Source organism: Apteryx mantelli, chromosome 4 (genome assembly GCF_036417845.1).
Source record: "Apteryx mantelli isolate bAptMan1 chromosome 4, bAptMan1.hap1, whole genome shotgun sequence".
NCBI classification, from domain to species: Eukaryota; Metazoa; Chordata; class Aves; order Apterygiformes; family Apterygidae; genus Apteryx; species Apteryx mantelli.
This window is the reverse complement of record NC_089981.1, coordinates 48,615,002-48,638,825: the sequence shown is the minus strand read 5'-3', so window position 1 is coordinate 48,638,825 and position 23,824 is coordinate 48,615,002. Positions and strand designations below refer to the sequence as shown.

General features: G+C 38.3%; 1 protein-coding gene across 4 annotated transcripts; it reads right to left on the bottom strand.

Annotated features, from left to right (window-relative positions):
- Positions 1–1,478: 1,478 nt before the first annotated feature.
- On the bottom strand, positions 1,479–23,331 carry SNAP23 (synaptosome associated protein 23). Of its 4 annotated transcripts, none has more exons than XR_010884159.1 (8): positions 13,644–14,232; positions 13,027–13,068; positions 11,304–11,352; positions 10,642–10,759; positions 7,051–7,203; positions 6,356–6,500; positions 3,723–4,232; positions 1,479–2,907 (listed from the first exon to the last, which is right to left on the bottom strand). XR_010884159.1 is itself a non-coding variant. In XM_067296496.1 (8 exons), exons 2-8 carry the CDS (start codon positions 13,698–13,700, stop codon positions 4,167–4,169), a joined length of 630 nt encoding a protein of 209 aa, XP_067152597.1. In that variant the 5' UTR covers positions 13,701–13,750; positions 23,241–23,331; the 3' UTR covers positions 1,479–4,166. The 4 variants fall into 4 exon arrangements, 3 of the variants coding, with proteins under 3 accessions (XP_067152597.1, XP_067152596.1, XP_013814852.1); XM_067296496.1 differs by adding an exon at positions 23,241–23,331 and having other exon boundaries at positions 1,479–4,232; positions 13,644–13,750; XM_067296495.1 differs by adding an exon at positions 14,240–15,674 and having other exon boundaries at positions 1,479–4,232; positions 13,644–13,765.
- Between the last annotated feature and the right edge of the window lie 493 nt (positions 23,332–23,824).

The window sequence follows — 23,824 nt, the reverse complement described above, 5'->3', positions numbered from 1 at the left end:
AGCCATTGCTTAAGGTACTTTGCTCCATTAGTTGCTGGTAGCAGTTGTACTTCAGGTTTTTTTGTTGTTTTTTTTAGAATGCAAAGTAGTGGCATGTCATTTGTGTGGTAGCATTTCAATTAATAGGTACTGCACACTCAGTGTGAAGTGAGAGTTATACTAAGTGCCTTTCTTGGCAAGATAAACATGGATACATCTCTTAATGAGGCTGTCTTACAGGTAATTTTCCATATTACTGTTCTATACCTATGCTTTCCTACACAAGGCAGGAAGGGTGTTTAGACAATGAACTTAAAACTGCTGGATCTGCAGTTAAAGAAAAAAAGTGAGGTGATCTTAATTCTCAACATAACCAATTGTTCTTTTATAAGATGCTTAGAAGGGTTATCTAATTTCCTGTCCCTGTTGATGTGTTACTTAATTCTTACATAGTAATACTTCTTGTGATGTAGTGCTTTAAGGAACATCAGCTCCTTATGCAGAGGATGAATGTGATCCATCATTAAATGGAAAACTACTTAAGAACCCCTGTTCCAGGTATATTGGGGGGGGGGAAGAAGAGGTCATTTTCTGTAAGGAGTAGCTGACAGCAGGATGTCTTTCATAGCTACTTTATTTTGCAAGACAACTAGAGGAGTATTTTAAGAACACAATCCGAATGTCACCATCACTGCAAGGCCCTGCACAGTCACTGAAATCTGCTGAGCTTTGTACTGATATACTCCACAGGTTATGACATGTAGAAGTCCATCAGTGACTAGGTTAAGGTCCCAGACTTATTTTAAACTCCACTTATTCCACTTGATACCTGAATCATTTGAAGTATTTTTTCCTCCACAGATTTGCCATGCATGAGACATCATTCACAGAACAAAGCCCCTTATTTAGCATATTTTCCATTTGCACAAAAAGGGAACAACTCACCAACTCAGACAAGTACAAAGAGTGGTCTATAGTCAATATGTATTCACTTTGTAGTACTGTGTGTGGTCTTTCTTATAAATAAGTGTGCTCAGACATGTTGCTCAGACATGTTCCTTGCCCAAGTTTCTCTGACACCTGTTTAGCAGGAGTCCTTCATCTATTCAACATAAATGACTAAGAAAAGATGGTAGAATAGGATAAGGGAAGATCAGCAACAGAGGAGTTGGAAAATGTTTCAGTTAACATTGCTATTAAAGGGGGGGGGGAAGTACCTCTGCTTCTGGAAGCATTTAAGATAGTAAGTGATGGTGTTGTTTACGTAAGGATGAAAACTAGAGTATTAAAAAAAAAAGGGGGGGGGATGGAGAAAGATCAGAAGATTCCTCTCCTCCCAGCCCCATTCCTTCATTTGTTATCATCAGGATTTCTGTGAAAGATAAAAATAGAACAGAAGCTTCCTAGTTGCACAGTAGCAATTAGTTCTGCCAAGTTTTTCAAGGACAGGAAACTGAACAGAGACAATTTTAACTAAGAGAAAACAGTTCTAAAACAGATTCAATTATAAAAGTCTGTATTTTGTTGTGCACAATATATAAACACAATCAAAAGCAGAAACTGTAAACCTTCATTCTTAACAGCATTCAGAAATATACTTAGAGATGCACAAGTGCTGATTCTGTCCAAGAGATGCGGAATTTAAGCATCTATTCTACAGACAACAGTAAGATGATCCAAGAAGCAGACTCTGTTGTTCTGGAACATTAAGGCACCAACTCCCTCAAGGGTTCAGCTCTTGCTACATCAGAAAAATAGTATTTATATTCAGCTAATACTCAAGCTTAGAGTCTCAGAAATTATTTCTGTGAGTTGTTCATTGCAATAGTAAGATTCTGTATACCAGTCATGGCATTCTCTTAGCCAATGCACTAATTTGTGGTTATTGCTCAGGGAAGTCAAGAAAATAGACTGGTAGTAGCAAGGGAGAAAAACATTTCAAGGTGTTTCAAGAAGCTAAAGAGCAGGTCTGCATTGTTCTAGACAGAATAAGGTAACTGCTTTAGTCTTCTGTTCCAGGAGACAATCACGATTAAATACATATGCTTTGCTTTCACAATCAGCAGCATTCTTTCAATTAACCTGAAGTTTGTAAGAAGGAAAAAATTGCATTCAAATCCCCTATGCTTTACCATACAAGAGGTTTACAAGATGTTTTCAGAAGTTTATTATGCAATGTTGTTACAAGTGCTTTTTGCTCTGTGTTTTTAAACATATAGCCTTCATTACTAATAAGGGTAGATAACCCACTTTTAAAATTTATTAGTTTTCCAACAATTATTGGAAGAAAGATAGAAGCCAGGAGGTGCTTCTAAAGTATTCAGTCCTCTAAAATTGACTTCATTTACCTTGTTCACAAGAGACAGTCTACCACTGGCCTATTTATTACATGCAGTCATTCCATTCTTTGGTCAGGATTTTTTTTTTTTTTTTTTTTAAATCTAAATCTCAAGTTGTCCTGGGAGTGAGTTGAGAATTACTAGTTACACTGATTGTACTACCACTGAGAAGAAAATACAATGACGTTTAACACTTTTTCATCTGATATTTCAGCAAATTAGTCTCATCTCACTAGCTCCAGATTTTCTGCTAATGGCTACAGGACAGCTGTATACTGTCCTTCTAAAAAAAAAAAATCCCATGTATGCTATTAGTTTTAGTTATTCCTCCATCCAATTTGGTTTGGAGATTTTTCTTTCCTCCATCCAACATTCACTATTACAGGTTAAACCAAAGTATCATTTTCACCTTCAATACAGGCATAATACATAGCTAACTCCACCCATCAATATGGGTCACTTGTGATTTACTTGTCAGAAATCAAGAAAATCCTGGGAATAAATCTGGTTGTTTATAATGAAAAAAATGTTTCTCTCTTCATAGGAAGAAAGCTTTATCTCACCCCACCTGGTCAGAGACTCCTCTATTCTGCAAAAGAATAAGAACATTTTAGTTGCAGGCAACTTTAATTTGGAGTATTTCCAATTGCAAGTACCAAATCTGCAATAATAAACCAGTCAGTAATCTATTTTGAACTAGTTTATTTAGAACTAGCACACAGTTCTTCCTAAAGAGGTAATGCTTCCTCCAGACTTGTGACAAGAAAAAAAAGTTTCACTTGTAATAAGCTTCTCCTCTTTCCGTTTTCAGTAGGTTTAAGAAGCTCCCCACAAAGTCACTGCTGAGAACAAACTCTGCACCAGGTCTCAGTCACTATATTAGTACTATTTTAATATTGCACTGGAGTAAGGTATAAACTGAATTCCAATAAAAACTGACCAAGATACAATCTGATATGGGATGTGAAAGCCGCACGCTTTTCTACTAGTAACATTGCATCATTCATTTAAAGATTAATATTTAGATGGGTGTAAAATTTTCCATTGAATAAATACTTTCTAAGGAAGTGATTTATTTTCTTCTACTCACATGTGCATGGTGTTTGAATCGTTATATACACAACACAAATTACCAGAACAATGCAGCATAATTTCCTTATCATGGCCTCTAAATCAGTGTCACTTTAAAGTAAAGAAATGGAAACTGTATACCCCTCCAGTTACCTTTACATTAAAGTCTGTGTTTAGGAAGCGTTTTAAAGCCCTCAACCCAGAAGTAGTAACTAGTGTGCCATAACATCTTAAATTTTGTAGCACACAAACTCAACCCCAAACCACTCGTATGTGGTTTGGATTGTAAAACTACAGTTAGCCAGCTAGAGATACAAGTCAGACAATACTCACCAAATCCCTATTTTAGTGAAGACACTCAACTTATGAGGTATTTTAAACTGTGTAAAGTGCCCTCTCCAACTTTCAACAACTGAATTCAGGTTAACCTGCTTATTCCACTTGAATAAGGGACTATGTTTTGGGGGCAGGAAAATAGACTGGGGAGGGGGAATAAGACAAGCATGAACATTCTCAAAGCCATGACGCTTTTAGCCCTGAGCAGTTTGAAGAAAGTAAAGGCAGATGAGGAGGAGGAAGTTATGTTGGCTGCTTTCTTGGAATCAAGGCCAAGTCTACATGAAGCAATAACAAAAAAATGAGAAAGAACCCCTATAGAAAGGGTACTGCTTCATATTTCCCAGCCCCTCTTATTTCAGAATAGAAGAGTTTCACAGATCCATGAATATGGTGGTTTGCAGCTGGAGAGACAGTGTCACTGAACAATGACAGAAGGCTTTAATTGTCAATGAGTTTCTTGGCTCTGATGTTGGCTTGCTCAATACGATCCTTGTTTGTATCTGCCTAAAAAAAACAAAACACCAATTTCATAGGTCATTGGCAGATTAGATGCAAAACAATTTGAAAATTCAAACCAACTGGGACCTCTGAATCGCAGGGTATTAGCATTGTGATAGACAGTAGGGAATCAAGTTTTATAAGCTGGAAGCAATGTTTCTTTAGACAGAGGTTGGCAGTTTTGGCAGAAACAATCATCAGAAGAAATAACCATAGTCTTTTGCCAACCTTCAAAACATACAACAGCTTGCTTCAGCAAGTCAGGAAAAGCATTAACAGAACAAGGGGATAAATATTCCCCAAAGATGTTTTCCCCTCTCTGCAAGTGTTTAAACATCTTAAGAACCTCCACAACACAGCTTCAATACTATGGACTAAAAAGTAATAATCACAACTGAAAGTGGTCTACAGACCTAAAGTTAGAATTATTTTACACAGTTTCCCTAGCTTCCACCCCCCACAATGTACTAATGTCACAACAATATGGTATCTGTAAGGACCACACTTTATTTTATAATTGTTCTACTGTTACTACAGCACCAAAAACCAGCCACTGCATATAGCTGAGCAAGGGTCAAGACAGAGTTCTATAGAAAGGTATAAGGAACTTCAAAATAATTCCCTATCCAGTCAGCAATCAGGAGTAAGCACAGAAGTAGCCTCTGCCCTCCCCATGATGAGCTGAACTCACGAGAAGCTCCACCCATCCTATTAGCCATTTCACACCCTCAGAGTGAAGCGGGTTGGGAAGAAGGTAAGGCCCTTTCCTCTGTTCTCTCCTTCCAGTACAAGGCCCTTCCAGTTCAGAGCTGGAGGAAAAGGCTGACGAGAGGCAAGAATCTACTATAGAAAGTGAGAGGTATAATGTGTTAAACTCTGGCAGCTGAGTGATCTAGCTAGCAGATCCCCTAAGGAAAAGCCAGTACCATAAGCCACCCACCAAGTCTATACATTTGCCAAGCAAATTGTACAGTGTTTTTTTTTTTTTTTTTAAATAGAAAGGACCAACTCTATTCTGAAGTAAAGCTTAGTGCTGCTCTTTATCATTTCTTTATATGATACTACCCTTTGGAGATTTTTCCCTTCAACATCTTGATTCAGTTCCCACACTGCTCTCTAGATTTAAATATATTTGGAGACCTTATTTGTACTCATACCCCAACACCTTAATTACTAGACAAAATTGAGATGTTGACATAGGCACAATCAGCATCCACATCGGACTAGCCAATCTTGCTCTATAGATTTGAAAATATTCCTTCTTCCTGCTAATTTTATTAGGTTTTTCAGTAACATCTAACTTCCCATTTTGTCTTCATTTCACAAGTTTACAGCAATTGGTGTCTATTTATGTTTTTAATCTATAAAACACAATGTAAAGCTTTCACTTCCTTTCTTGATCAGAATGTCTTTAAAGGAACTTGTATTCTAAAAATCCATATTCTTAAAAGAATAAGAGTAACTTCCTCACAAGTTACCCACTGGAAGGAAAACCCCAAGTCAGATTTGTATATGGTTATTCTCTTTCAGGAAGTTAATCTTTAAAGCATGAAAAAGTGAAAGTTACTGGTTGGTACTAACTACCTTCATATGCAGATGAGGGCAGATCATGTCCCTGTACACCTGCAAAACCCATCATGCCAATAACTCTCCAACCCCTAACACTAACCTGTTTACCAGAATGAGGCCAAGAATTCCCTGTGGCAGTGTCTTATTTTATGTTCAAGGATTATAGAGACTTTTTTGGGAATTTCAGAAGAATCTTGCTATTGTTAAATAAAATTATTCCCCACTACACACAAGACTATTTCCCAAGAGCAACAGTCCCCCAATTTTACCTCCAGAAAATGTTTGCCTCTTTGATCAAATCCAACTTAGTTGCTTTCAGAGTAAGTAATACCCTGCGCTGTATTTTGAGGATTTCTAACGCTCAGAAGCATTTGAGTTTTCAGCTACATACCCAAACACCAATGTATCTGCTGCTCAAGTCACTGCAACCTAGAGGATGATGGCATGATCTTAATGCATACTTATTGCAAATGCAGACAGATAGGACAGTAAGCTGTTACTTATCACTTCTCAGCAACAACCTCTAAATTCAAGGCAGTGGAAACACCTTTGACTCTTACCTTTACATTTATCCGGTCTATCTGTTTATTCTGGGCATCAATCTCATTGCCCATATCCAAAGCCATATTTTTCAAATTCCCAAGAATGTTTCCTACTTGAGCAAGATTTTCATCCATTTCATCTTCTCTGGCATCATTTGTTATCCTATTCAAATATTGAAAAAAGTTTTCATAAATCAAGTACTTTCTTTTCCTTATCTTAAATTTATCTTAATAGAAAAATTTCAGTGCAAAGTTACTCGACACGCATGGTATTCAAGCCAAACTATTTCCCCTCCCTTGTAAAAACCTTGTATTCCAAGCAAAATGCCCACCAAAACAGACTAAGCTATCTGCTATTACTGAAACAGCCTTAAAATTTAGAGTAACAGCTACAAAAAAAAGCTTAAGACATGAGTTTGTCTCAAGTATACTTGTATGGCAGTAAAAGTACTAGGCTTTAATAGTCACCTATTACTGAGCACTAGGCTCTAGACCTCATATCCAGAAAGATACCACCACTGGGAAAAAAAAGTGCACAGGAACTCTATGCCACTGAAAGTGTAGACATCTCTAACCTCTCTAAAGAGTAGCAGATCCTCAGAGGCTCTCAGTATATTTTAAAAAGTTTACAGGTGAAATACATCTGAAAAAAATCTGATGACCAATAGCTTAGGATATCTGCATTTGGGAGCAAGAAAAATGAAGAAACAAACCGTGTAATATATCCGCCACTTGGTCCTCCAGAAGTCTGAGGCTGTTGATGATTTACACTTCTCGGTTGCATGGATACCACGTGATCTGCCGAGTTCTCCATGCCATCTCCCCAAGTTGATTTGTATGCCCTGCTAGACTCAAAGTTCTTCGTCCTACTCAACAAAAATTAAAAATCTGAAGTGCTACATCTGAAAAATGGCTTCCTGAAGTCCTGCATTAATCTAGGATCAGATTTTCAGAAACACATCTTGTGCCCTAAAGAGATAACAGATTTTGTATAGACAAAGCCTTGTCTATATAATTAAGAGTTTCTTGTATCAGGATAGTGCAAATGTAACTGAGTTACTCTGGAGGCAGTTAATTTATTTGATCTCAGAGTTAACACAAGCACAGGAATTTCCCTAAAGTAGCATATCTCACAATAAAAGAAGTTTATGACAGTATCAGGAGAGCTTACACTACCAAAAAAAAAAAAAAAAAAGCAAGCTGCATTTATAACAGGAGCTAGTCTAGAGACAGGTTTAGATACTTCTCAGGAAAGAACAGGAGATGAAGAAGCAGCCCCCCCAAATGGAAGTAGTTGCACTAAGCAAGAACATCATTAATCCAAACCTTTAGTGCTTTTGAGCATCTTCCTCAGATTAAGTTTCTGATATTTTATCCATCATTTTCTATAGCCAAGTCTTTCTTGTTAAAAGTACCAAGTGTATGTGTGTATACATATATACACGCACATATAAATATGTGTATATAAAAAGTATCAAAATAAACCTGGGAAACATTTATGAAATAATAGCAAGCAGGTCTAAATGCCCCCTTCACTCCGCAGTTCAACAGTACTAACTCCGTTAGAGCGACAAGCCAACTGGCCATAACATTTTTACAATATAATTCAGGAGACAACAAGACTGAAATGAATTAACCTTAAGAATCACATACCTACAAAAGCATGAGGGGGGAGAAGATATATAAGCAGTTTCACATTTTAAAGAAGTGTGAAATAAGTTGTATTAAAGAAATATTCCCCTCCCCTTCCTCTGACACTTACATAATCCAAGTGGGAAACTACTACTTTTCCTAGGATCTGAAATAGGAAATATAATCTAGGTTGAATACTTCCAAGGGAAGAAGAGTTGGTTCTCAATTCATAACTGAACTGCTACACATGGTAAAACTAAAGAAACATGAACTAGTCAATTCTAGCAACTTTTGGATGCACAGCCTTAAAGACCTCTTTAGGTTTGCTGCAACTAGATTGGACATATTTTAATCCGCCATACTAAAACTGCAGCAGGAAAGCTGTGTGCTTGGTTGAGGAAAGCCACAGGTACCAGAGGTAACAGTAAGGAATTTACTGAACAACCAAAGTGGCCTGAAAACTATTTTCACATCTGAAGTAGACAACTGAAAGCAGCAATTGTTGCTCAAGCTAAGCACAGTGAAGAACAAAGCTTCTCAAAATCTGATTTTAAGAGCTGTATTTCAAGTTATTATACATTCGCTTTTTTCCCCACATTTAGTTTCCCTAGGAGCCAGTAAGACTTTCAATTTATACAGTCTGACAAACCAGCACGGGCTCAGGCAATTGGTCAAGATTCCCACAGCTAATATATTCTATAATAGCTGGCATTTTCTATTCGCATCACTGTTACAACATGTCACAGTCACAAGGAGTCCTGCATGCAGACATCATGCACATGCAACACATACCCAACACAGGCATCACCTTAGACAGCTGGTTACATGTACATGTTGCACTAGTAAGACTGACCTTCTGCTAAAATCCGCTTTCACCAGTTAAGTGAATACAGCTTCTTATCTTAGTCTTCATTTTTAGAAAGCAAACAGCAGTGTTAGGAGAGAATGGAGAAGAAAGAACAGTAAAGACCAGCAAACAGACAAATTGCTGTTAGTACACAGATATTAGAATACTGCCTATGCCTTGTGTTTTACACTAGTTTTCAACAATAACCTCAATAAGCTGGAGGAAAATGAGAAAGAGCAATATTTAATTCATTGTATGTTCCAATTTAAGCTTATGGCTTGTGAAAAAAAATGCAAGCCTTTGGAGATAACTGGTTGGCAAACAATGAGACATTGACAAAGCCTGTTGTACCAGATAATTAAAATTTATATATGTAAATATATTTGATAATAGCTGCCTATAGCTATATTAAACTTATATAAGTGTGTAATATATATGTAAAAGAAATATTCATAGCTGCTTTTTTATTGCTCCCCTACTTCTCTAATAGACTTTTCTATACATCATTGCCTCTTTTGGTACACAATTCATTATGCCTTTTATTGCAATCAGTGTATTTGGGGTATGTCACAAGAGCTCACAAATTCAGAGTTTGCTCAGAGCCAATAAGCTGCTCAACTTCAGTGGAGTAAGATGGTCAACTAAAGAAAACAAAGATTGAGTGTGTCAAAATGCTCAAAGTTCATCAGCCCGCTAAAGCTAATACAAAACTTTTATAAAAATCTTTATAAAAGTTTTTATAAAAATAAGTGAACACAGCTATCCAAAGCTCAAGACAGAGCTATTTGCCATTTCAAGATATTAAAACTCTTAAGATTCAGTCTTAGAAGCCACATTCATATCTATAGTAAGTGATCTCTTTAATAATATCCTATTAAATAAGCAGACTCAGCTACCTCCAAGGTATTTTTACTAAAATTTCATATACCTCAGCTGAATCATGAGGGTTTTTTCCTCATGAGAAAGGGCAAAAGAAGGCTATTCACTTCAGTGGTTACACTCTTAAAATAACTTATTTCTCCTTCACATAAAATGACTATGATCACATTTGATTCATACAAATCAACTTTATACTTTGCTGCATAAAGCTAGGAGCACTTTTTTTTTTTAAACAGAATACTGATTTCTGATCACTGCTTAGGTTAGTGTTTTGAGCTACAAATCAAGTACCATACAACAGATATTAGTCTTAAATGACTTAGACATGGTGACCATATTATTGATGATGAGATTAAGGTATATGAAGCAAGTCTACAAGAATGCATGTAGTCACTAATGAAACTCAAGCTTTAAGATCAGCACCTGTTCTCCTACTCTCTTCCTCCCTAAAGCATGAACACTTTTTAATGGCTGGAGAACCCATACTGCTTTCCTTCTCCAAAATGCAAGTTTTCTTGCATGACATTGAATTATGACATTGAATAGAACAGCATTACCAACTTTTCAGTAAATTAGCAGGGGAACACTTTTGGGAAGAGATGATTTTCAGAGTCAGATCTCCAATGGACAGACACTATATGGCTATTTGCAGTCCAATTCTAAGCATTGGTACTGTTCTACTAACTATGAACATTAAGGAGATTAGGGTGCTGTCATGCAAGATGTTATACAGCAGCTATACTTACAGTGTAAGGGGCACAATACATAGTTAGATGCAAGTAAGCTTTAGCTACTCATGTATGATTTAGGAAAAGTGTACCTCTACAGGTACAATCATCTTTGAGAGATTCAGCTTTTTATTTATTTTTTATTGTAGGCCATCTACCAGTTCATTAGTTATTGGGAACATCCTAGAATTTTATGCTCAAGTATGAATTTAACCAACCTGTTACAAGGACAGACACAGAGCCCACAACACTTGTTGAGCTCTGTCAGTGTCTTCTCAGCTTCTCTCATGTCCTTGTTTATCTGGTCCATGCCTTCTTCTATGCGATTTAGTTGTTCTAGAGGAGAGAGAAGCAACCTGAGTAAACACAGATGTTACCGGGGGGGGGGGGGGGGGGGGGTTGAAAGGACACAGCACCCCTTTCAAACAGGGACTTAGAAGCTCCAGCTTCATCTTTATACTAAGACTAATGTCTTTGTTCCTCTGGCTTCTGGAATTTTTTGTAGAAAAAAGATTAAGTGGTTAAATTTTGTTTATCATATTAAAACTATCTTCCCTATCCTTAGGGCAGCATTTCTGTTGCTGCTTTTAGAATAAATACAGACAGTTAAAATTATGTTATCACGGAAAGGAACAGCTTCCATAGCAGAGGTTGCATTCTGCTGTAACTAAGGTAAATTCTCTTTCAGTGAATTTAAATCCTCTTATAAATACTACAAAAACACATGGGAATATCCAATTAGTGCATCCCATTTTTACACAAATAACACGTCCTTTAAAAATCTTTAGTTTCAGCAACAACCCTTCAGTGATAACCCTTTTTCTTATATTCATAAAACTGATTTTTAATATTAGAGGGGGAGAGGGAAGGAAGAACTCACCTCCCTGTTCATCCAGCATGGTGATAGTCTTGATGCCTACATCCTGGGACTGTAGAAATAAATTTATTTGCAGATATAAAAACAGTTTTCAATATAGCAGTGCTAAAGCAGGTCTCTACAGTAAATTTGATAAGCTAACCAATTTTGTAATAAAATATTGTGCTAGTAATAGGTTCTGTAGTAAGTATATACTAAGCTTCAAATCAAATCTTGTGTTAGACTAATAATGTAAAAAACTATTAGGGATAGTGTAGCCGATAAAATTATTACAACAAAATTTATTGTAATACTCAGACTGAACTCTGCCAAGGCTAAACTAAAAAAAGTAAAACTTAACCATCTCATTTGGAAACGTGGCATTTAGTTCATTCTTTATCCCTATTCCCTTCAACTGGGATGACAAGGTCCTGGAAGTCAGAGTGAAAAAAGCAGGATAAAGCCTATGAACTCATTCTTGGGAACTTAGCAGAAGAGATCAGAAAGATAAAACCATCACTAGTTTTAGAACCAGGCAAAATAAAATTGCAGTTGTGATTATATCAAAATATAGTTCTTTGCTGGCTCAAAGTTTTGAACCTGGCATGAAAGTTACACCCATGTTTTACTGTAAACTTGCAACATAGAACTTCCTGTGCTAGGAATTATTTTAGCTTAAGAATCACCAAAATGTGGAACCATTAAAAAGAACTTGGCTCATTACATGTATTAAATGTTCTTAACATTCATGTTTGAGATATATTCGTTAGGCTACACCAATTCAAATACCTCACTGATAACAGTATCATCTTCAGCTCCACAAGAGTACACTAGTGTACAGTGAGTACAGGTTCTAAAGTGGTGCTGACCTAAAGTCCTTATTTTTCAGATTAGTTTTTACTGTTCTTACACAAGAAACTGTCAAGTCTTTGGTGCTAAAAGCCTTGGCATTAGCCTTGAAAGACATTAATACTTACTCTCTGGATTCCCATTTGTCTGTGGCATACTCAAATACTGCAAAACTGTCTTGCTGAACCAGTCAAGTTTTGTTACCTCAATTGCTGCTGGCTATCAGCCATCTTATTTTACTCCCTACCACCAGCTTACCCTATTTTTGGAAATTATGGTATCAGAAGTAAGCTTTCAACTATTCTTACAATTCATCATGCATGTGTAACAAAGTAGAGGAACAGATTCATAAGTCACAGAGTAAACTTGAAATACAGATTAATTTGTGTCAAGTCACATACAAGGGAGTTCAGAGTTTCATCACCATACTTAACTATTTTAAAGTTGCAACTGATGAATAGATGGTAAGAAGGTACATGTAAAACTACTTTTGTTTAGAACCAAAAGCAGACTTTAAACCCTACCCTCCCTCAAAGCAGCATATTTTCACACTGTTCACTGGCAAAGTGAGCTAGAAATAGAAGCTGTTATGAGAACAGTGATATAGCAGTCAGAGGCAAGTTCTTCACTTAAAAAGAAAACAGGCGAACAGGGTATTGAACCTTCTCTGATCTGACTAAGTAATGTGAAAAACATTAGGTTGAAGTCATTCCAACTCTACTACTGATCTAAAGCAGCAGCAGCTTCAGATAATGAAGTGTCTCCCTCAAAAAAGCATCAGTTTGGAAAAAGAAAAAAAGCACTGAAGGCTACTGTGTGATAGTCAAACAGAGTTAACATGGAGCTGCTTATATTTCAAGTGAATAAATCCCCAAAGAATTCAAAAGCTTTTCCTTACCTCAATGGCCAAGCCAAGAATCCTCCTTGTGCTTTCCAAGGACTAGGGAAAGAACAAATTAAATATCAGTATCAACAGCACACGTCAGCATTTGATAGTCGTCTTTACCAGTTCACTTCAGTGATGCAACTAGTACACAAAGGTTCAACAGCCTGTCAATATGTAATATGCAGCTATCTGACCATCACAATGATGGTATACTAGAATTTTTTTCAGTAGCTAGTAAACCCTTGTTTTTCAATACTTACTAATACTTATTCTGTGGAAAAGTCATTATAAGGAAAAAATATTCAAAGGCATGTAGTTAAATAAAAGATTTAGAGGCATCAAGTATCAACATGATTTAGAAGAGTGTAGGCACCCAGCCTGCATTGTTTTAATAATCATGACTGGGTGGTCAGCACTCAGAGTTAAATAGGTGGCTTTAAAATTCAGAAGCTAAAATTCATTCTCACCTTCAGAAATAGTCTTGGCTCCAGTATTTACCAGGTAGAGAGAGGTTTGGAACATTCAGCTATACTCCTGCTGAATCATCATCCTAGACTGTCTTTATTATAAGAGATATTATATTCTTGAGATAATTACTCTGATCCCAGATGGCTTCCTAAAATATTTACCTCATCAGTGACCTGGTTGGCCCTTAGCTGAATTTCTTCAGGTGTTAGTTCAGCCATGATGAGGAACTATCACTTGTAGGTAGTCAAAGTTAAAGAGAATCTTCCCCCTGTAACTGAGATACCTGTTAATCCTCAGAATTAAAGTATTTATATCATAGAAGTCAAAACTGCCTTTTATCAAGTATTTTAAGCTGAAATTAGAAGACAGTTCAAAGAATGAAAGCATACACATATCATTACACATAGTACAATACTTGTTTAGGATTAGAAGGCACTAAAAGAATTATTCAGCTGATATTACTGAGGTGCTAAGTGAAATGAAGCAAAAGTCAGTATGCAAAGTTTTTTCCTTTCTAATGCCTTCCTAAACATTTCTGGAAATTTCTAGCTATTGTTCATTTCCTGATTTTTGCCTTAAACTAACAAATCTTAAAATAGAAAGCCTCTCCATTTTGAAAAAATATTAGTCTACCCAGTAATCCAGCAAGAAGTTTTTTTTAATGCATTTAAGTTACTAGCATAAGCTTTAAGTATTCTTCCCCTCCCCTTTAAGGAATTTTGACCAAAACAGTCAAAAGAAAGGGAAACACACTCACAGATTAAGCACCACCTAAGATGATCCCATTGACACTCTTAAGAATAACTGTTCTTATGGCTGGGTGGTGAATCCATTAGATGCAAAAGCAGCTTAAAAAGTTATAGTTGGTATGTCCACAACCCCTGGAAAGGTTTGCAAATTCATCTTTCTCATAACAAAGATAAGGTCAAGACTATTTATGACTGAAGTCTCAACATACAATTTTAACTTTTGCTATAAGCAGGAGATATGCTGTGGCCTGAAGGGACAACAGGAAAAAGCAAGGCAGTCAGTAAGTGTATTCTTATCAGAACCATGTTTCCAGAACTAAGAATCTGTATTTTTGTTGGAGGAATGCCAATAAAGCTGGAACTGAGAACTGGAAAACAAAAGTAGAACTCCCAGGCTATATAAGAATTTCACAAGATGGCACATAAGCTGAGTAATAAAAGGATTTTTTTTGAGTGCAACAGAAGTGGTTTTTTTGAGAAGTTACCCCATTAGCTTCAGATTATTAAATTAAGCCTTGCCCTTTCGCACCAGTAGCTTCCAATTACATTCAGATGATCAGCTGATATCTACTCCAAATGTCCTGCTTCAATAACAAAACTGAGTTCCATTTTCCCCCCCAAAAACAGTATTTTAGAAGACAGACAGCATTAGTAACTGCTCTTAGGTGAAGTACAAATCATTTATCCAGATACTAGCTAAGGAATTGATTCTGTTCACAGCACTTTGCAGGAAGTGTGTGCGAGGGGCTAAATCAAGATACCTAATGCCTTACAGCTGAAGTACTCCAGATTTTAGAATATTCCTGCAGCCTGGTCTTCAGCACTTAACATAGCTCTTCAGTCTAAGCCTATGTCTTTGGGAGTTTTTTTTTCCCCAAGTAGCTGTCAACACAAATCAGTTTTTCCCATCATTAAAAGAACACAGACATTCTCATATAAGGCCTCGAATAGCTCAGCTTGCATTAGTCTAGTCCGACCATTTATTCAGTGGCTTATCTTCCCATTCACATGCTTTCCTTTCAAGAAGTTCAGTTAGGGCAACTCAGCCCCAAATTTGAATTCGGGATGCCTTTTAAGATCACCTGCACTACTAAAGGCCAAGAAAGTCAAGGAAGAGAGAAAAGGATTGTAGAACTTATTTTTACTGTAATGGATTAACTACAGGAAGAGAACATCAAGATGATTCTTTGAGCAGAATGTTTCAAGTTAAATTTGCTTTTTCTTTTAATTTTGTTTCAATTTATTCAGAAGCAGGTTGAAGGTTATGTGTACAAGTATCTGAAGGGAGGGTGTCGAGAGGATGGGGCCAGACTCTTTTCAGTGGTGCCGAGCGACAGGACGCGAGGCAATGGGCACAAACTGAAACACAGACACTTCCATCTTAACATGAGGAAAAACTTTTTCACTGTGAGGGTGACAGAGCACTGGAACAGGTTGCCCCGAGAGGTGGTGGAGTCTCCTTCTCTGGAGATATTCAAAAGCCGCCTGGATGCAATCCTGTGCAATGTGCTCTAGGTGACCCTGGTGGAGCAGGGGGGTTGGACTAGATGATCTCCAGAGGTCCCTTCCAACCTCAGTGATTCTGTGATTCTGTGATTCTATGCAAGAATGCCATGTTCAAATCTGATGGCAATTAATTATATTGAAGAGACTTGGCAACCTGCAACTTAACAGCTACTTCATCATCAAACTATTCCTCCCCAATTTTGTCTTATTCATCTTAGCTTGCTAAAGGAACTGGCAATTCATTATTTGACAAATAAATTACTAACACTAAAACCAGAAAGTGTCAGAAGCTGCATTAGACACCAGACAATGGCTTGAAAACATCAGCGCTTGCTACTGAATCTACCAGCTTTAACAGCTGACAAACAAGCTCTGCTTTCCCCTAGCATGTTCACAGCTTCCTAAACAACTCTAGTCCTGCCAGACAGCAAGAGGTTCTATGAAAACCTACAGCATTCCTCCTACTTTCCCGCTGAACGCTTTCAGGAACAAATGCCATCAGTTTATAAATCAACCTAAAACTGAAGAAATCCAGTTTCGAGCCACAAAGGAAAAACCTTTCTGCATAGCAGGCACTCATGACAGAGCAAAACAGTCTCAATCAAATTGCTTCTAGGATTCCTCAAAGCAGAGGCATGCATGTGCTTATCTTCTGATGCTCATGCGTGGACACTTGCAGCATTTTGCTTCTTGTAAGACAAAAATATCATAATCTAGAGTGACACTTCATTGACTCACTTTACAATCGCTGGGTTAACCAACCTGTGTGGAAGGAAGCTAGATAAAGCTCATCAGAACTCTCTTGCTAAGAAACGTGTTCTGACAGTTTATCATGGATAAGATTGAACAGCCACTTGCCAATCATTTCTGATGATTTCTTGAGCTCTTATATCAATGAAAACAGGGATAGAACCTACGTTTTTCTGGAGTCTGCAGCAAGCTTTGCTACGTACACTATATCAGTCATCACCATTATAGTGATTTAAAATGAGAGAACAGCATTTCCTTCTTAAGCCTATCTTAAGAAAGTATGCTTTTTAAATTGGTTTGATTAATAAAGTCCGTTTAAAGCTGAATTTCCAAAAATGAGGCATTAAAGGACTCAAAAAGGCTGTAATTTTTTATTTACTGATTTGTTTGTATGACTGAGTTGGCCAGCCATGCTTTTGTAAACAAATACAGTAAGTGTACCTACACAGTAGTTCTGCAGCAAAAGTTAGTGTCATGAACTGAAATAGAAAAAGATGTCTCATAATACAGTCTCATTAATTCAGCAGTTTGTAACATGTAAAAAGTGCGTAAGAATAACTGGGAGGAAACTAAGTATTTCCAAAAAACCTATTTCCAAAAAAGAAGATGCATTTTTGGCAGCCACATGTCTAAGTAGACCAGTCAGAACATAACAGGTGCCTTTATTGCAAGATATTCTCAAAGACAATATTAGAATACCTAAGGGGGGCCTTTTGCATTGAAAGAATAGGTCAGCTACTCCAACAGAACACAATATACTTACATAGAGAAAGAGTACTCATTCCCCAGTCTTTCTGTCTAGCTATCATTAAGCTCTCACTGAGGTCTCCAGCTCTTAAGTTCCTGGTATATGTCAAAATGATTTTGTAACCAGGGCATTAAGATTCCTCAATAAAGGCAAAATACTCAGAGAGAAAATAATTGATATTGCTGAAGTGCCTCTTGGCATGTATTTTTAATTAGTATATATAAAATTTGCTAATTTAGGCATTGATTTTTAATAATACCAACGCACAACATCTATTTTCTTTGCTTTTCTTGCCCTACACCCTTATAAAAGTCTTAGCCACAAAGCAATCAAGGGAAAGACAGACAGCCTACAAAAACACTTCCCTATTATATCACAACATTCTGCTATTTTAGATTATTTTCCTCTCAAAACTGGAGTGGTAAATTTTAAACATGAAACTAGGCTTGCTTCACAAAGATCCAGTTATCCATTTTCAGCATGCCTAAACACAAATTAGAACTTCTTAAAAGAAGGATGTAAAGTCAGCTGAAAGTGTATTTACTCTTTGCTACCAGAATACAAGGACTAATGTTAAACACATTTCAGTGCAACTCCCCTCCACATCTTGCATAAGAAAAACAATCACCTACAGACTATGCAGAGCTAAGCTTGCTATGAAAATTACTTTTTCTTGTAATAAAGCGTTTCATGATACTTTTCTACCGTGACAGTTAGGGGAAGACAACATCAGCCTAACTGTCACTGTCCTATAAAAAGGAGGATTCATCTAGAAACAAGAAGCACAAGGAAATAAACATGAGGCCTGAAAATCATGAGGAGCTGCCTTCTCTGTCACATTTTATTTTGGAGATCAGAGGGCAAAAAGTTCTGAAAGAAATTCCAGCTCTGACCATAAACTTCAGAAAAGATGTTATCTTTTGACTTCCACATTTGTCTCAAATTATGCTAAGCCAGCCTATAAGCTTACAACTCTAAAAAATACCAAAATTAGGATGAAATTATGGTCCAAGTCACATGGAGATGGACTAGAGTTAAATTACTTCTATCCCTTGGGACAAGAGGAGCAATGATGTAAGAGAAAGAACTTCAGGTCTACACAGACTTTTTTCCCTTTAACTACATTCTGCTTTGGAAACTGGACATCCTGAAGGGTCTGTCACAACACTTAATGATAAAATGTAATCATCATGTTTGCAACAAGCTGGATTGTTTTGAATGTAAGCATTTTACAAGTGTTTACACACTGAATACTTTTCTCCATCACTGATAATGTAACTTGTTTTGTTACTTAACATTTCAGGACAGGCACCTAAAGAGGAAAAAATGACAAGCTTTTAAGTAGCCTGGTCTAAAACAGTAAGCAGGTCTTCCTACAAACCTATAGGTTTGATTATGGCTAGTAAAACACCACTTGCTATGCATTCAGTCATGACTCCAAAAACCCTAAAAAAAAAAAGACACTTGAATTCAGTCTCCTATATGAGGTCTCTAAGTTGAAGAAAATTGTGGAAGAGAGCTGGCAAAGGTGATTTTACTATGTGATTTAAAACCTTAAATTAGGTATTTCCTGCAAGACTGAACAAAAACCATTAGAGAACACGGTGAAACTTTGAATTCTGAACATTTTTTTGGAAGTCAGACAGGCAATTTCTTTAACTGAAATAAAATCCAAGTGCCTATATAAAATAAAATCTAAGTGTGATTAACTATTCCATTCTTCCAAACTATCAATGTTACTGTCAAACTCAGCCTAGGTTTTCATAAAGGGGAAAAAAGGTTTGTCCATAACATGCTTGCAACTTAAAGGATGCATATATATATATATATATATGCAATTTGAATTCTCTGCTTATAACAATAGAAGTTATCCAAAATGCTATTTCTTCTGATCTATAATAAATTACTTGATAAAACTAGTTGTCATGCAGAAAATCAGTTGCATGTATTTAATCAGTTCTGCCCCAACCCCAGCTACTGACTTGAGATCTACACCTGCATAACTACAGCTTTCATATGGCTCTTAAGAGCAAATTCAGTGTTGGTAATACCCACAACCACCTATTACCTGCACATAGAAGTCTCCAAGTTTTATTATTTGCTTGTGATCAGAAAGCTAGACTTAGCATGAGTTTAGCCAACAGCATTTCTTTGATTGAGGATCCCTGATAGTAGGTACAATAAAGCTTAGAAAAAAAAAAAGTATTAAGCATTTAAATTGACAAAACCTCAAGATGAAAGAACTGTTCTATGGAGCCAGTAACAATGTAGTCATCTTTGCTATCTGTTGTCCCAGAGCACACAATTTTACATGCAATCTTTATCATCTCTGTCACCACTCCAAGACAGTGCTCTGCACCACTTGGTGTAATTCTTTATGAAAAAGAAAAACCCAGAAATTCAAAGTCAACTATTTACACCAACACTCAGTTTCCAACAGAAGCAGACCATAGGTATAAATGTAGGCAAGTTTCAAAAGCTGTTACAGTAGTGAAATTGCATATCCCTTTCAGGCTTTTTAATTCCAAATATTTTTCTCGGACTTGCAAAACAGACACTTCCAAGGTAATGAAAGCTATGGTAGGCAATTTACATACTGTTTAAATATGCTTTTCTCCAGCACTAGAACAGAAGTAATTCCAAAATGTTTATCAACTCTAGAAAAAGGAATGTTTACTTCCTTGCTTTAAGATAGTCAAGGCCTATTCAAATTGTGCTGTCCAAAGCACTCAAAGCCCATAAGAATTTTGTCTTACCTATCTTTGTGCATTTGAACCAACTGTTGGGTGCCAGAAGACCTAAAAAAGTGTTTGTTTGACTGCTATTACACAGTCCACATCTGGAAAGGACATTAGGATACCTACTGTAGACAAACATCATTTTATATTGGCATTCAGGGTAGAAGCATATTTTTTTAAACATTGTTACACCTAGAGATTTTGTGCACTTCTCCCATCTCTCCAAACTAAGACATTTTGAAAGATCCCTAATTTTGAAAGGGAGCAAGATTGTCAAAAGTGACAAGTTTTCCTCAACTAGACAGGTCTCTGCACTAGACCAATATACCGTTGTGATCACTTGTAGTTTAACAAATTCAGCAAAATTTTTAGTCTTGCATCTCTGGCTGACATGCAGTAGTTTTGTGCCTCTGACAAACAGCCTTTCTCAAATGTGTGAGACACCTGTCACATTTGCCAAATATCACAAATTAATTCCTTGTCAACTGGTAATGCTCCTTATTTGAACCTAAACAATCAGGTTCTCTAAAATATTCCTTCATCCTTCCTCCTGCACTGCTAGCCCTCAGCTAGAAATGTAAGCTTAAGCTCATCCTTTTTCAGTTAAAGATATTTTGCTAACATCAATAACAATACCTTGGTGGCTATTCCATAAATGCATAATAAGCAAGAGGTTCCCAATTTTCTTAGGAGTAGGAAGTAAAGCTAAAAGAGTGTAGTGTAATACTTTTGGCAATGGAAGACAACAGCTGTGAGAGTTGAAAGTGGAGATTAGGTCATCTTTGTTAATGCTGGAACCATAAGGTTTATTATACTTGCCTTCTGGAATAATTTCTCTCTCAGAAAAGCTATTTCCACATTGTGGATGAAAACCAGTCAACTCCTACAAAGTGCTCTAGTAAGACTTGACACTTAAGTCTTCACATTGTTTTCCTCCTCAAAATCCAGTCAGTTTTTGGTAGTCAGGAAATAAACATGGCAGAGTTACTCAGAAAACTTTTAGACCTGCACGGCCAAGTTGTTCATTTTCAAAAAGTCATGATTATGCAAAATCTAATCCTTTCTATTCATAGATAACCATATTTGACTACCTCCTCATTTCAGATAAATCATAAAGTAATTCCTGTACTGTATATTTTTTTTAAAAAGTAATCCATTAGTAAATATACCAAAGTAGTATCCTTAAAAACCTACAATTGGTAGCTCACTAGATCTTTCCATTGATATTTATTACAAGTAGCAGGGAAGAAATATTAAATAATAGCTCCCAGCTGATATGACAAAAAGATGATTGAAAAATTCAACCTATGCCTCCTTTTGGGCAATCACATTATAAACAAAGATAGGAAATGCAAGAAGACACAATCCAGATGTCAGCAGCAGAACGAAAGCCAGGATCTCATGACCTGTAATTTTAGCCATCAGTGAACTGGTACCACCTCAGAAGATCATGGATGCTCTCTGTTCCTTCACCTGTAAAGTGAGCTGTTGCCTTCCCCAAAAGATGGAAAATTAACAAAACTATTTTTAGAAAAATTTGAAAATAAATTATGAAAATTCTGCATGTTCCTGAACAGATTAAAACAAGACAGTTTACCAAGTAGGTGACTTAGGTTTTTTTGTTTTGTACTTTTGAATTGTTTGTATCACTAATGAAGGAGTTGCTTTTAAAAAACCTTCCTTAATCAAACAGAAAATTCTGTTTATGTTCAGCAGCTGAAATTCAGCCCAGCAAATAGAGGCTGGTACAAGGTATCAGCACCAGAGTGTACTCCCCCAGGCTATTATGTCTACAAGATAAATGAATAAAGCATCTGTGACACTGGGGGAAGGGACCAGAACCCAAGAACAAGACACCACTCTGCACGCTTCCTGCCTTCTCTTATCAGCTTCCTGAACACATTGCACAGAGGAGATAGCTGAAAGAATAGGCGCTACTAACGCTACCTCCTCAGTGCAATGTGTTCTGTTCTATACTAGTCCCAACAATCAATTTTTGTTGCTGGAAAAGCCTCATGATACCTCCTCCAATTTAGTTATTAGCCAACACAAGTTAACAAGCTACCCTAGACTGACACAGACAGCAACAGCTGCTATTTCAACTGCCTAATGAAACAAACTGTGCAAAAAGCGATATAATAAGCCACTTAAAAACCTGTGGAACAGTGGTGCTAAAGCATACAGACCAATTACCAGACTGCCAGTAAGGAACTCATTGTTTAGATCAAAGAATCATGTAGTTGACATCCAGGGAGGCTTTTCCTTTGCTCCTAAACACCTTCCTGTATAGCTGTTCTGTCTGCAGCAAAAAATCTTTTTTTTTTTTTTAAATGAAAAGAGAAGTAAAGGAAAACAGAGTTGCTTAGTTCTGATTCTTGAATGTCTACTGCCCTTTTTAAGGGATAGAGAAAAGGGAAGACAAACAGCTAGAGAAGCTGTATAAAGAAGTATAGTTTCCAAAGTTTTTCCAGCTCATTTGCCTAGGTTGAGGAACTGTGCGCTCTGTTACAACATTGTGTTAAACAGTAATTGCACTCTGCCTGAGACAAGGCTTCAAAAAAAGAGAAGTGAAAAATAAAGCTGACTATTCTTTATCAGTTTCCTAGTAGCACTAAGGGCTTCAAGATCCACAGTTAAAAGAAAAACAGGTTACTTCCAAAGCTTACTGTTTGTACTTATCAGAATAGCATTTTACCAACTAGTGTCTAGAGACAGACAACCATAACAAGAGTTTAACAACAGTAACAAGAGGAACTTCTCTTATGACATACAAGCAGATCAGTGGAGCACAGAAGAAACACCCGAGAGCCGCGCACAATCTCCCCTCACGGCGCCGCACTCGGACCCCACGGGCACGGGCCTCTCGACACGGCGCGGCGAGGGCGCAGCCGGGGCTGCGAGCAGGCCAAGGCCCGGCGACACCAGGGGCCCTCCCGGGCGGCCGCCACCCGTCACAGGCGCCCTTCCCACCGCGGCCGAGCCGTTAGCCGAGCGCTGACCCGGCGGCGCGGCGCGGCCCAGCAGCCGGCGCGGCGCGGCACCCGCGGGGCCTACGCCGCCAGCCGCCCCAGAGCGGCCGGCCGGCCCGCCCCACACGGGTGCTACGCGGCCGGCGGCGAGGCGGAAGGGGCCTGACCTGACCTGCCCAACGGCCTCCCGCGGCCGCCGCCTCGGCTGCCCCGCCCGGGGCGCGGAGCGGCGAGCCGGCAGGCTGAGGCCGCCGCCACACACCTGGCCGCCGCCACACACCTGGCCGCCGCCACGCACCCCGTAACCGCAACCGCCGCCGCCCTCGAGTCAGGCCGCGCGTCCCGCGCCGCCGCTTTAACGGCCCATGGCCCGCCCGGCCCCGCTGCGTAGCGCCCACTGCCCCGCGCGTCACGGGCCCCGCCCCCCGGAAGGGGAAGCCGGCACCGCCCGGCCGACGCGACACCGCGCGCCACACTCGACATGGCGGGAAGGAGGAGCCTCCTCCCACAGCCCGCCCATAGCGGGACGGCCGGCACCTCGTGTGAGACGTCATCCCGCGCGCGGGCTGGTGCACCCAACATGGCGTCTCGGGCGGGCTCCCGCGCATGCGCGAGGGTGGCGCTGCTCTCTTCCGCTGCATGCTGGCTGCGCGTTGTTGTTACCGTGTTATTACACAGTCGGGTTTTGCTAGTTGTAGCCATGCTAAATCGTAGCATAGCGTGTCAGTAGCCCCATTTATATCAATGAGATTTTTCTGAGCGTGAGGGACCCGTCATTCTGAGGAAAGACGTTAACACCTTGTGTAACTAGAGAGGGAAAGAGGACAGAGGCCCCTGGAAAGGGGAAGCTATGGTTTAGAATTAAGGGGCTTGTACTTTATG